This window comes from Onychomys torridus, chromosome 1 (assembly GCF_903995425.1).
Source record: "Onychomys torridus chromosome 1, mOncTor1.1, whole genome shotgun sequence".
NCBI lineage: Eukaryota > Metazoa > Chordata > Mammalia > Rodentia > Cricetidae > Onychomys > Onychomys torridus.
In genome coordinates, this window is record NC_050443.1 from 92,942,564 (window position 1) to 92,956,504 (window position 13,941).

At 43.6% G+C, this 13,941-nt stretch overlaps 1 protein-coding gene across 1 annotated transcript in view; it reads left to right on the forward strand.

The window, feature by feature from the left end:
• Insc (INSC spindle orientation adaptor protein) overlaps positions 1–10,751 on the forward strand; it is a 107,168-nt gene extending 96,417 nt beyond the window's left edge. The window contains exons 9-12 of the mRNA XM_036175839.1: positions 2,398–2,464; positions 5,410–5,565; positions 6,965–7,041; positions 10,189–10,751. Coding sequence (XP_036031732.1) covers positions 2,398–2,464; positions 5,410–5,565; positions 6,965–7,041; positions 10,189–10,317 — 429 coding nt within the window. The 3' untranslated portion in view covers positions 10,318–10,751. The remainder of the gene's footprint in view (positions 1–2,397; positions 2,465–5,409; positions 5,566–6,964; positions 7,042–10,188) is intronic.
• Positions 10,752–13,941: the final 3,190 nt, after the last annotated feature.

Below are 13,941 nucleotides of genomic sequence, written 5' to 3' on the forward strand. Positions count from 1 at the left end.
TAAGGAGGAAGTAATTTTCATTAACAGGATCTAAATTAGTCCAACACAAAGACCTACCTGGTGCCTGTGACTCAGCTAATGATTGCCATATAATGAAGCTGCTGCTGAAGACAAAGCTTTTATTCCGCTTCCTCCCTTCCTCGTTCCCTCTCTTCCTTCCTTTTCTCATAGATGTCCAGGTCAAACAAGAGTCTGTATTCAGAAATGTCTGTCTGCTGAAGGGTGGAGCACGGCAGCCCCTGTGTGGTCAGAACAGGCTGTGCTCTTGCTGTTATTAGCAGCCCAAAGATAAACGGATGCACTGCAAGCTGACAGACTTGACACCTGTGTCTCTCTTATGACTGTGTACATTATGGTTCCTCGGGAACCCTCCATTTGAGGGCCGCATCTATAACCTATCTTTTCTCTCTAACTTCCTCTGCTGAGCCCACAAATACTCCCTATTCTGAAATGGGAGAAAAAGAACTTTCAATGTGTACTTACCACTGCTTTCATGAAACCCTGGGCACTGTGGTTGACTTCAGAATAAGGTTTTTGAGGTGTTTCCCTGCCTTCTCCCATCATCTCACTCCAGTCACTACTTACTCATTCAGCTCCTGACCAGGTCTGAGTGAGAGGGGCTGATGCATAGATCTGTCTCCATAGTCAACATGCATTGAGAGGGAGGGGGAGATAAATATTCTATTATTATGACACTTTTTTTTTTCTTTTCTGCTTAAGAGATCTTTTAGATGGTTTATTACACTAACATTAAACCAGTTAAAATTCAGTGATTGCTCTTTCTTGGCAAACCCAGCATACCATTCATGCTTAGGGTTGAAGCTTCCTGTGCTATCCTCTGTACACTATCAATGCCATCTCAGAGTTGGAGCATGGCTCCTGCTCAGACCATCCCACCAGCATGAAAGAAGCTGTCTGGGGAGTGGGCTCACGCCTAGAAGAAATACTATTTTTATTTTACTATTTATTTTGATTGCTATCTGTGCATGCTCTCTGCTTCTGTAGAGACAGGCACATTTTCACTGTGTGGTTTCTTTTAGCAACACTATTATAGGCCATCTCTGTTGATAGTGCCCATACTTCTATCCTCAGCTTGCTCTGGAATATTATTTTAAGATGTGTTACATTCATTTGTGCTGTGGAACATTTGTTTAATGATGCAAAGATGTGTTGCATTCTTCTATGCTGCATTTGTTTAACTCTATGAAGCTCTGCTACTTTGCCTGTCTAAAACACCTGATTGGTCTAATAAAGAGCTAAATGGCCAACAGCAAGGCAGGAGAAAGGATAGGTGGTGCTGGCAGGCAGAGAGAATAAATAGAAGGAAAAAAGAAAGATCAAGGAGCAAGAAAAGGAGAGAAGTATGCTAGGAGTCAGCCATCCAGCCACACAGCCAGCCATGGAGTAAGAATGAAAGTAAGATACACAGAGGTAAGAAAAGGAAAAAACTAAGAGACAAAAAGTAGATGGGATATTTAAGAAAAGCTGGCTAGTAACAAGTCAAGCTAAGGCCCAGCATTCATAAGTAATAATAAGTCTCCATGTGTATTTATTTGGGAGCTGGGTGGTGGGGCCCCAAAGAGAAAAAGAACCAAAGAGTAAAAACAACCAACAACATCAGCTAGTTTTTGTTTTTAATTTTTTACACCATTTATAGTAGTTTGGATCTCTTGTTGGATATTCCTTAATTCATTTTTGTGCAGTGAGACCCCTTTATCGTGCCATGGAGGACTGGGGTATGTTGAAGCCTGTAACTATAAATTGACTATAACCAATCCTGGATATCCACTGAATGTCAGTGTCCTATCATTAATGACAAAGTCCTCCAGTAGTGATCCGTAATTGAGGCTTGCAGGCCACAGACTTATAAAGTGTGGCTAAGTTAAACTTTCTCATCAGCATCTACCTTTTGTGCATGCTCTCTTGCCTCGAGCTGAGCCTTTTTTCATTTCACCTTTAAGGTCAGTATCAGGAAAAGAAATTGACGTAGGTGAACCCAATTAAAGGTGGATCAAAGAGCCAGGAGATTAAGCCAGAACAGAAGAGATAAGGGGCCAGGAACCTGCCAGTTTTGTCTGGATTTTAGGGGTCAAGCTAAGAGGGCCCTGTATCCAAACAGCTGGGGCTCAATTTCATCCCCTGTGAGGCTGTTGTCTGCTGGGGCCCCAGACAACCATTGCAGAGCCACCCACTGATGAATGGGCACCAGCCACTGGAACTTACATCTGGATGGCAGGAGTCCATGAGAATGGAAGACAATACCATGAGAGGATGGGCAGTTGTACAGTAGGGAGCCAGGTTGGAGGAACACTCTGCAGCCCCCAGCTGACCTGCCTTCAGAGAGTACCCTGGGAATTGTGTATGTCTGTTTTACAGTTTCTCAATTCCATTTTCCAGATTGTGACCATCTTGGCAAACATGTCTGTACTGGAGCAGTGTGCCTCTGACATCATCCAGGAGAATGGTATGTCTGGGCATGCCCTGTGGATTATCAGGGTATGGCACCACATGCCTTTGTGCTTGTGTAAATCCTATGTGCAGATATATAATATACATATGTTTCTGTGTCTGTATGAGCATGTCCACACAAATACATGAATGTGCATGCATGAGTACACACACACACACACACACACACACACACACACTCAAACACACAGAATTCTGTGTATGACCTGGTCAAAAATGAAATGCTTATTTGCCTTCATAGGCTTAAATTCTAGTGGGAGATAGAAAACAAAAAAGATAAGGCCAGGTCGTGATAGTGGCATGAGGACCAAAAGGCAGTGAGGGAGGCAGGATTGTCCCCAAGTGAAGAGATGTTGCTATTTATTCACATTATTGCATTTGGCTTCCACGGAAAGCTAATGTATGGGAAGGAGTGGGGATAAGGAGGAGGAGAGGGCAGCTGGGCTGCCCCCACCACTCTCTGAGGGAATCTCCCTTCCAACTGGCCCTCTCTTCTGCCTTATGCGTTCATGGTCAAGGAGAGCTGGAACCTGGGTTTGTCAGCCTCAAGGCTGGTGTAAGCAGTCTCTGTCAAAGACAAGGTGGCTGCCTGCAGCTGGGAACAGAGCTAGGGTGGCTGGGGTTTCCTGTGACTGAGGAATAAGGGAGCAATTAGCAAGCAGTTGGAGACCTGAGACACTAATGAGAGTGAGCTGGGAGCCTGGGTACCTCTGCTCTCCTAAAGTCCCTTCCCCCAGGCTGCCCCGCTGTCTTAACAAACATGCACTTGCCCGTTCCCCGGGACTAATTGAAACACACCATTTTGTGTTAATTTCCTGAGATTGAGCTAATAATGAGAAACTGTGCTGAGCCAGCTGAGGCCAAGAGGAGAGGCTGCGTGGTGTCACTTGTACTCTCCTCCTTCAGCACTTGGAGTCTTGGCTGAAGTGGCTGATGACAGCAGGCTGCCACTTGCCTGTGCCTTTGAGGTTGGGATAGCTGCCATCTGGAGAGTGCTTTGTGGCTTACAAAGTGCTGTTGACTAACTCACTGAGTCCACAGTGGTGAAAACCTACCGTGTGCCTGGCATTGTGCTGGGCAGCGGACACATGGAGTTTAATGAGCCCCCAGGGACATTTATCCTAAAGTCCTTTCCTGTCCGTACTGACAGCCTGCCCTGGCCGAAGTGTTGATGTATAAGATAGTATAGCCACAGAGGGAGACAGGAGGGTAGTAGAGTCTGAACACCAGAGCCGTACTGGGTAGGCTGGAATTCTGGCTGTTTATTCATGAACAACATGGCCTCTCTCTTTTCCCTCTGAAAAGTGAGAACAATAATGTTTGCTCTCAGGAGAGTATGAGGATAACCATGAAGAGTGTCAGGGCAGTGTCTGACCCAGGATGAGCCCTATGCCAGGTCTAGTCTTTCTTTCAATGGCAGTCTCATGGGATTTCACAGAGAGAGTTTAAGAAAGACAGTATTTGTCAGAGTAGAACAGATTTGAGGGATCCAAATGGCAATGACATACCAATAGGCCAGTAGAAGCCTCCAGGAGATTCCTGGGTCTTGATAAGGAAAACCCTGTTAAATAGTCTGGGCTCTGAAAGCCCATTGCTAAGTCACAGGTTGTAAGTGTAGATCCATTTGCAGGATCCAGACACAGTCAAATAGACAAGGTGGACAAGGATTAGCCCGATCTCATTAATAATAGCAAACTGAAGATGGTGTGGAAGCACATACCTATAATCTCTGGTTCAGGAGGCTGCAGTGGGAGGATTTTGAGTTCCAGGCCAGCCTTGGCTACATAGCCAGTTCCAGGCCAGCCTGAGATATAGCACATGCCTGTCTTAATACAAAAGTAGAAATTAACAACAACAATAAGCTTCTGGCCATATTGAATGTATGTGGGGTCACTACTGTCAATTCAGAAGATAAATGTTAGAAATCAGAACTTTAGATTTTGTGGAAATCATCAACTCTTATGCAACATAATTCTTGAAGCCACAAAATAAGTAAAGCATATCTTTAGATCATGTCTAGTTAAAGTTCCCATCTGGCTGGTGGGAACTAGGGTGGTGGGGGAGGGGCAGCTTACACAGAAGGTGGGCAGCTGCTGCAAACCTGTAGATGGGAGATATTGGAGAACAGGAGGGAAAGGGGCATTCCCCTCAGAAAGGGTGGGCAAAGGCAGGCTAGTGACATGGAAACAGGTATTCTTTTTTTTTTTTTTTTTTCTGGAGCTGAGAACCAAACTCATGGCCTTGCGCTTGCTAGGCAAGTGCTCTACCACTGAGCTAAATCCCCAACCCCTTTGGGTATTCTTTACAGAGCAATCAGGAGACAGATCTGGTTTAGGGAGGAGATAGGAGGCTCCTGAGTGAACTAGATGCAGCCTCAACCTGGCACTCCCACTGAGGAAGCATTGGCTCTAGTGGTTCTCCAGTCTAAAGTTGAGACACTTGCTGCCATGGGACTCAGCACCTTTGGCCTGTCTCAGATGCAGCCTCATCAGAGGTGACAAGGTAATGGGACCAGTCATCCCAGTTCCACCCAGAACCCTCATGCACTGTGTGCTCTGGGCAAGAGGCTCACCCTGCTCTGGACCTCAAAGTAGAATTATCATGGTCATGCCTATGAGGCTATTGTGAGGTTTGAGGGAACTGGAGCATTTACTGTGCAAATAAGACAGCATGAGATAAATCATAAAACCAATAATGATGTCCTAAAAGGTGAGAATGTCTTCTAAATGTTTTCAGTGATGTGGTGCCTAGAATCAGACACATCCCCATGGATGAGGAGAAGAAAAAGGCGACCATATCTGGCTTCCACTTCTGTTTGAGACTCCCCTACCCCAAGCCTTTGCTTAAGCCTTTCATCTGTCTGTCCAGCTAGCCACACCAGGGAAGCTCAATACTGGGAGTGAGTCTACACTGCCCAAATTGTCTGTTGCTCCTGCCCAGGTGTCCAGCTCGTCACGGGCATGCTGTCTGAGAAGCCAAGGTCTGGGACTGCTGCTGAAGTGGCAGCCTGTGAAAGGGTCCAGCAGAAGGCTGCAGTGACGCTGGCCCGCCTCTGCCGAGACCCAGATGTGGCCCAGGAGGCCGTGCGGCTCAGCTGTAAGTGATGCTGGCTGGGGTTGGAATGGAACAGAGAGCTTTGGATGGAAGTAGCTGTGATTTCATGGTGGTGTCAGTGGGCAGCATATTAGGGCTAACTGGGGTGAACCCCACTCTCTTGTGTGTTGGGGCATGTGGGGTAGAAACTGTGGGGATAGCCCCTAGTTTAAATTGTAACAGGAGATAAAGTTGGCCAGGATATTGACTCAACTGCAGACTCCTTGTCATTCAGAACCCAATTATTTCCTTCACATCCATGTACTCATTTATTTACTTTTTCTTCATTCATTTATTTATTTACTCAGTAATTTATTCATTGGGTTATTTGTCTATTCACTAGTTCACTTATTTGCCAACAGAGTATCCATTATTTCTATCATTGTTAGCTTCCTATTTGCCTAAATATTTCCAGAACCTCCATTCTCTGCTAAGCTCTAAAGCAGTGGTTCTCAGCTTGTGGGTTATTACGGCACCTTTGGTGAAGGTCAAATGACCTTTTCACAGGAGTTGACTAAGACCACCTGAAAACACAGATTTTTACATTATGATTCATAATAGTAGCAAAATTACAGTTATGAAGTAGCAATGAAATAATTTTATGGTTAGGATCACCACAACATGAGGGACTGTATTAAAAGGCTGCAGCATTAGGAAGGCTGAAAAGCACTGTTCTAGAGGAATACATTCCAGCCCTGAGCACAGAGTGGTGACAGACAGAATGGTCTGCATGTCAGAATCATGAGAGTGATGCTCTGGTAGACAGAACAGTCCCTGCTTTATGGGTGGGTTGAAGAATGTTTTTTAGCAAGGACATGTATCTTTTTTGTGGCTTGTGGCAACATTTTCCCAATAAATCCCTAGGAAATGTTAATAGGGCCTATAGCATTTTTTTTTTATAATTTTAGCTAAAGTATATTTTCTGAATGATATAGCCAATTAGAGAAATGCATAGCTGTGAGGTCCCAGTGCATAGGTGTGAATGTTAAACATTAGGCTGGTAAAACTGGAAGTCTATACTCCCAAATCCTTGCTCAGAGAAATGGGCAACATGTCTGCAGCATTTACCAAAGATCAACCCAGGCCAATGCTCTGGCAACTATGGGTTTGACTTTGACATTTTTTTTTTTTTTTGAGCTGAGGATCGAACCCAGGGCCTTGCGCTTGCTAGGTGAGTGCTCTACCACTAAGCTAAATCCTAACCTTGGCTTTGACATTTTACTTTTCTTGCCTTTGAGCAGAAAGTAAAAAGTTTCCTGAAAATATTCCTCCAGGTGGGTTCAGCATCTCCTCTGTAGACTTGCACTAACATGTACTGTGGGTGATGCTGGCCAGTGCCTCTAGGTCAGCCTGACCAGGCTTCTCTAACCTAGCTGTGGTGATCTCCTTGTGTCCTGTGCAGGCATGTCTCGCCTTATTGAGCTCTGCAGATCCCCATCTGAGAGGAACAACAGTGATGCTGTACTCGTGGCCTGCCTGGTGAGTTCTTAGCCTGCCCTCAGCTTCCCCCAAGGCTTTTAGGAAGGTAGACTGAGGTCAGGGCTGCTGGTTCTGTCATAGTTGGATATGCCTTGATACCTCTGTAGACTTTAGGTTTTAATATTAAAATCGTATGCTGTTGCTTTCTATTAACTGATTAAGTTATGATGAAAATCAAGTAAAAGATGAGGAACCTTTTAGGTTCTAGGGACTCACAATAGCATGTGAGGAGAGCTGGAGGGCTGCTAGGTGGTAGTGTTGATGTCATCAAGCCTCCAGAACACAGGAGTCAGGAAATAGACAGCTGTCTGTCCAAAGTGAACAATTATGAGAAAGTCTCCTTTCACTCCCAGGAGTAACCCTGCAGGGCCCCTCCTGCCAAATAGCTGTACCATCTGCTGTAGAAATGTCTATAGAGGGCATGACAGGACAGTGAGGGTTACTCAACCAGCTGCTAAGATCTTCTTCTTGAACCCCAGCAAGTGTATCCTGGGAGCATCCCACTTCTGGGTACTAGGAAACTAGTCTACTATAGCAGATGGGCAATACATGCTTTGTTCACACTTATCTTCCAGTGGGGCTGTGATGAGCCCCAGAGCAGAGTGGCAGAGAGCTAGAAGTGTGGTGTCATGGGGAAGGAGTTAGCTTTCAGAAGAGAGAGCCCGATCTTTGGCTCTCAAAGGATGCAGGGGAGAGGCAGTGAATGTAACAAAGCACTCTCCTTGTCCCACTCACTGAGCTCAGCTCATTTCTGGGAGTTCTAGATGGACACCGTCAAGTTGTAGAAGCAGCTGGAATTGCCGTCAACAGGCCTGTCCTGGCTGTATTTTGGTGAGCTGTGTGTCATTGAGTAGGTCAAAGTGCTCTGGTTCTTACTTAGCAAATGTTTGCTGAGTGGTTTGATGTGCCACTCTTCTAGGCTCTGGGGAGATAGGAGAGAGCTCTCCTCCAGCGTGGACGCTCTTATCTCTCGTGCCTTTGGAAGTCTGGTGAAGATTTTTAACCTCTTCTTGGACTCTTGACAATTTCATACATGTATATAATGTATTTCAAGCATATTCACCCCCATTGGCCCCCTTTCCCCCTACATGCACTCTGGATTTCTTATTCCTAACACATTCCCCTCCCATTTTCTGAATAATTTTTAAATGCATAAAAGAATTAATGTGGAGTTTTAAAAGGGCACCAATTATGCTAAAACCACTATTCAATATTTATGCACAAAGCATATTAAAACCATGCTTGCTCGTGATAGTGAATACTATTTGAAGGCACCTTCCCCATCTCTAATGGGGTCTGCAGATATCCGTGATTTCTGTTATAGAGCAGGGCTGGAGATCACCAACACTGACAACTGGAGTTGCTATTTCAGTGAGGAGTTTGTGAAAAAAGAGATCAAATTTTCTTGAGTCTATTTTTCTATCAAGCAAAATGAGGAGCAATTTATAGCTGACAAACACATAGTAATTGCCCCCCAACTCCCTGGTCTTCATCACTCTGGCAGTAACGACCGTCTGACTGAAGGGCTTGATAGGTAGAGTCAAGGACATAGGGAGCACTTGAGAAACTATAAGCTGCCTCAGTTGTGAGGGCTCATGGCTATTTCTACTGGCATTTCTCTCAAGAGTACATGGAAGGTTTTGGTTGCCATCTTCAATCACTCAGAGAACTTTCAAGTGGAAAGGGACTACATTTGTTCTTGGATGTTGAGAAGAGCCCCTTTCTAACTCACTGCCCCCCCCCGCGCCCCCCATGTGGATTCTCCTATGAGAGTTTGACTCATGATGCTTTCATCCAACTTGCATGGAACTGTCCGTGATTTTCCATTATTTACCCACCTACCATCCACTCACTCAGCCCTTTTTAGTGTGGGTCTGACCTGACCCTGGAACATAAAGGCCTCCTACCACTTCCAGGTCTTGTTCAACTCTGCTGGAACTATTCTTTCCCCAAACCCCAAACAAATGCCATCTCTACAACTCTGTTTGTTCAGCCCTGGGGGCTCAGCTCTGAATACCCATCTGATAGTGTTTTCCAGGATCCCCCTGTGATACAAAAGCTGGGAATACACCATGCATAACTCAGTTTCTCTGCTTGTTTTTTGATATAATCCATGTCATTCATGTTCTAGACTCTTGAAATTCTCTGGAGGTCTGGGCCTTTTGAAAAGACTCTCTTGTTCTAGCCATGTTCTTCCTTTTCCACTCTCTCATGGCACTGGTCTCACTATTTTAACTTGAGGAAGATTTGTATCTCTCTCCAGATTCTAGAATGTTCTAAGGGCAAAAGCCTTTGTGTAGACCTTTGCATTTTTACATGACCTTGAGTTTGGATACTATTTCTTGTGTAACTTTTGCAGTTAGTTGACTTGTTCCCATCCCCTAGCCACCGATGCTGGTGGATGTCCATTGCTTGGCTTATTAAAGGCTCCAACATTGGGGTGCAGGCCTCTGGGCAGCACGATGAGAGATGCAAGGAGCCTAGCCAGGTTGATGGAGTTGGAAGTCTCTTTTCTGTTCCCAGGGCTTTCTTTCTGGCCTGAAGACTGTCCTCAGGTGAGGAGAGGATAATTCAATTACTATCTCCATGTGGAGGAAATGGCAGCATGGATTGCCTCTGGCAAACAGAATTGATTTTTCCATGGCAATAGGCAGCTGTCTTCATTGAATACTTGAGTATCTGGGAATGAGATCCAGGGACAATTGATTTTAACCATCACAAGAAAGGAGACTCTGAAAATAAGGCTGGGAAGGGTGTGTGAGCTGTGGGTGTGCACAGAGGGAAAGGGACACAGATTGTTCCCTTGTTAGGGTAACCAAGGATGGCTTTTCTGGGGAGCTGAGGGTAGATAAATGCTGCTGACTAGGAAAGAATGGGGAGACACATCACAGTGAAGTAGATAAGCAAGGCACCTGCCCAGGAACAGAAGCAAGCTCACTGCTCAGTGAGGTGAGCAGGAGAGCTGGTTCATTGTTATGCACCCCCCCTCCAAAGGGGCCACTAAAGTATCATGGGACAAGTACCAGGTAATCAGATCAAATTGCCTGGTTAATGCAGCGCATTTCTCAAAATGCATCCATTGGGGCAGCTGAAGGAAGCACATAGGGCCCAGTGTGACCTCTATCTTCTTTTCTGCTTTCTTCCCAGGCTGCCCTGCGTCGGTTGGCCGGGGTCTGCCCAGAAGGCCTCCAGGACTCTGACTTCCAGCAGTTGGTACAGCCTCGGCTTGTGGATTCCTTCTTGCTGTGTAGCAACATGGAGGAGAGTTTTGTGTAGCGAGTGTGGGAGAGGAGGCACACCATGCACACTTCTCAGAACACACTAGCTGTCCTCACCTCCTTATTTATATGTAATTTATTTTTTTACATGAAATTAGAAAGGGAAAGAGATGGTCCTTGGGAATAATTTTGCATTTTGCTTTTATTTTTTTTTTGGGGGGGGGTCTTCTGTGGCCGTGCAGGTGTTCATAAAAGGATGTCACAGGTGATTCCTCTTCATAATGCTTTTTCTCTTTCCAGCATATAATCTTTCCCATTAATAAAAAAAGGAAAAAAAAATAACTTTGAACCAGGGTATTTCAACTGCCCAGCATTTTTTAAGTTAGTTTTACTCTTTTCAGAAATTTAAAGTGAATTTTACAGTTGGACAGATGTACTGTAAGGAAATGTTTTTCTTTAATAAATGGAATAATGGAAAATGTGTCCTTTTTATTTTCTGCTTGAATTGTATTTTAAACTCAGTTTTTGCTTGGCATAGTTGCATGCCATAGGAGTTTCTCCAGCTGTTAGGAGTACAGAAAGAATTGTCTTGTTTTTATAGGTACCTTTAAAATGTATATCTAAGCACATTAAAACTCAGCCTTCCTTGGTTCCTCTACCCTGGTAAACTTACCTCTTGGTAAAGAGAGTCCTGAGCTGAGGCACAGTGCATGAGTCCTCTGCAGAAGGCTTCTGGGAAGGGTGGTGCTTGAGTGGCCTGACACTGAGAATTTCTTACCAGCTCTGTGGTCAGTGTCCTCATGCTCATCATAGTTTGACTGTGGTGACAGTATTCACACCACAGAAATAAGCCTTTTGATCTCAGGGAGCTACTTTTTCAATATCACTGCTCTGAAGTATTACACAGATTTGTGAGTCCTGGAAGTTATGATGTCATCATGTGTAACATGATTTTATTATTTGTGTGTGTGTGTGTGTGTGTGTGTGTGTGTGTGTGTGTGCGCACACACACCCATCGTATGTGTGTGGAGGTCAAAGGATAACTTGTGGAAGTTGTTTATGTTGTTCTATTATGTGGGTCCTAGAAATCCATCTCAGGTCATTAGGTTTGGTGACAAGTTCCTTTATCCTTCAAGCTGTCTTGTCTGCCCTATGATACGATTTTATAAAGCTCAAGAAAGATTTATCAAACACCAAATTATTAATATATGAAGTAATCTAATGCATCAGGTTCTAGGCTAAGCATCTAATATCTTCTTTACCCCTCACAATAACCAAATGGTCATTCATCACTGTACACAGATATATTACCATGCATGATCATATTACTGAATCACTTGGCCGAGGTCAGTAACTTGCACGTTATGCTGGAATATGAATCTGGCAAACAACTTCTATTGCCTGAGCTGTTGTTGTTCCAAAGTCCCATAAAGAAAAGTGATGAGGATGTGCTAGTGGGAAACACTTGCATGCCATTTACCATGTCTATCCTTGAAGCTTCTAAATTAATTTATGAATACATTAATATTGACCTATATCTTATTCATTTAGCTATTTTCTAACCAGGCAAGGTCACTTTACAGATGAAGAAATAAGAAACTCTCTTCACTGCTGAGACAATGGAGCTCAGACACCAAGTAATGGCTTCTGAGTCCCTGTCCAAAGCTTGCACAGTTAAGAAGAAAGTTTTATTTTTAAAAGATTTTATTTATTTTTTTGTTTATGGATGTTTTACCTACATGCATGTCTGCAGCATGTGTGTGGAGTGCACATGGAGGCCAGAAATTCTGGAACTGTAGTTGCAGATGGTTGTAGTCACCATGTGGGTACTGGGAACTGGATCCAGGTTCTCTGCAAGAACAGAGGTGCTCTTAACCATTGAGCCAGTTCTCCAGCCTCAGTTAGCTGTTTGGGTGTTGACACCTCTCATCATATCAACACATGACTTGTTAATATCATGGCTGATTTTATCAGATGAGTCCTTAAACACTGGGAAGGTCCCATGCTTGAAAGCTCAAATTGTATTATTGGGAACAAATATTATCAGTTTCCAAATATTATCCAAATGTTTGGAAAGATAGATTCACTTTGTTCATTTTTGAAAAAAAAAAGTCTTTCTAGATGTTTCAGTCTTAATAGTTATAGTTGGCTTGTCAGCTGATCTTTTGAGTAAAGACAGTGGGGAAAGCAACTAGATCACAGTTCAGTTACATAGCTGCCTTCTTGGAACTGACACCCTTTATAGCTTAGTATATAGCAGAAATGTTTAGAGTCCAGTTCTAATTTTTGTCAATAAGAATTCCAGAAACTAAAACAGCACTATAAATTTAACATTTTCAAGTACTATACTAAAATTATTCCTAAGTGACATTGTTACTCAGACTTTGAAGTGTTGCAGAATTCAGCAGTTGATGCCACTGCCTTGAACCTTGAATGTACAATATTATCTACCATTACTTATGTACCATTAGTAATGTTATCAAGTGGAAATACAAGTTACACAAGTAAATCTTCAGTGCTATGAAAATGGCCTTGGCCTTTGAGAATTCTAAAGAGGATTTTGTGAACTGTTGGAGATTGTGGGCCCCACTTGAGCGTCATTGATTTAGGTGAATGTTGCATTTAGTTATTAAGGAAACTGGAGTCTATGATTTTCTCATAAACACATAGACTGAGGACTTGTTGGGTTCCAGGTCAAAGGTCTGCCCATTCTGCAGGCTAGTTGGTCAGTAAGGCAGAAAAAGAAAGGAGAAATAAGTATGTTGAAAATCTTTAATGTAACACTTGTGGGTTTTTTTGTTTTTTGTTTTTTAAAAATATCTATCAGTCAGGGTCCTGATAGAAAACAGAATTTAACTCAGTTCAAATAAAGAACTCCAGTAAAAGGACTATCTGGGGACTTGTAAGATGAGTTCAGGGAGCCACTGGAGACTGTTGAGCCAGCCAGGGACTAACATTAGACTGCTCTTAGCAACCTTAGGCAGAGGATCACATGACATAAGAGAGTTGTCATAGGCCAAGAGAGCAATTATGGGAGTGACGGAGACTCAGTCTTGAACAGAAGTGGAGAGCCTGAGCAGAGAGGCCACAGAATGGATATATCTGCACTCTCTCTTCTCACCTTCTGACCTTCCATCAGAGTCTCCTATTGCCTAGTCCCCTCCACTGAGAACCAGATGGCAGAACATTCAAGAATCAGCTGCTTGAGGAGAGAGAAGAAAAATGGAGCCAAGAGTAGCTTCCTAGTTTGTGTCTCTCATGCTGGCTAAGGGACAGAGATGCTGTGGCATTCGAGCTTGACCATGGTACACGGAGGCATCTCTAAGGATATATTGCTTTGGAAAGAAGGCTCTGTTTTTGTTTCCATAGGAAATGAGAGGCTATGGATTCATTCAAAATTAAAGATGATCAGATTTGATTGAGGAAGCCCCCTGAAATCCTGACTACAGACATAAAAACATAAACCTGAAAGAACTGCAAGACATGTGATGTATACTTTACCTGCTCAATCACATGACAAGAAATTATCTTTGGCTGACTTGTGTAAAAGTCTGTTCTTATATTAATGCAGATATATATGTTACCTTTAAAAGTTTATGTATTTTCAGGATGAGGGACCAGACACCAATGAAAACAAATGGCCCAGATGACCCAGCATCTCAAAATGCCTCTGTTGCAGTTT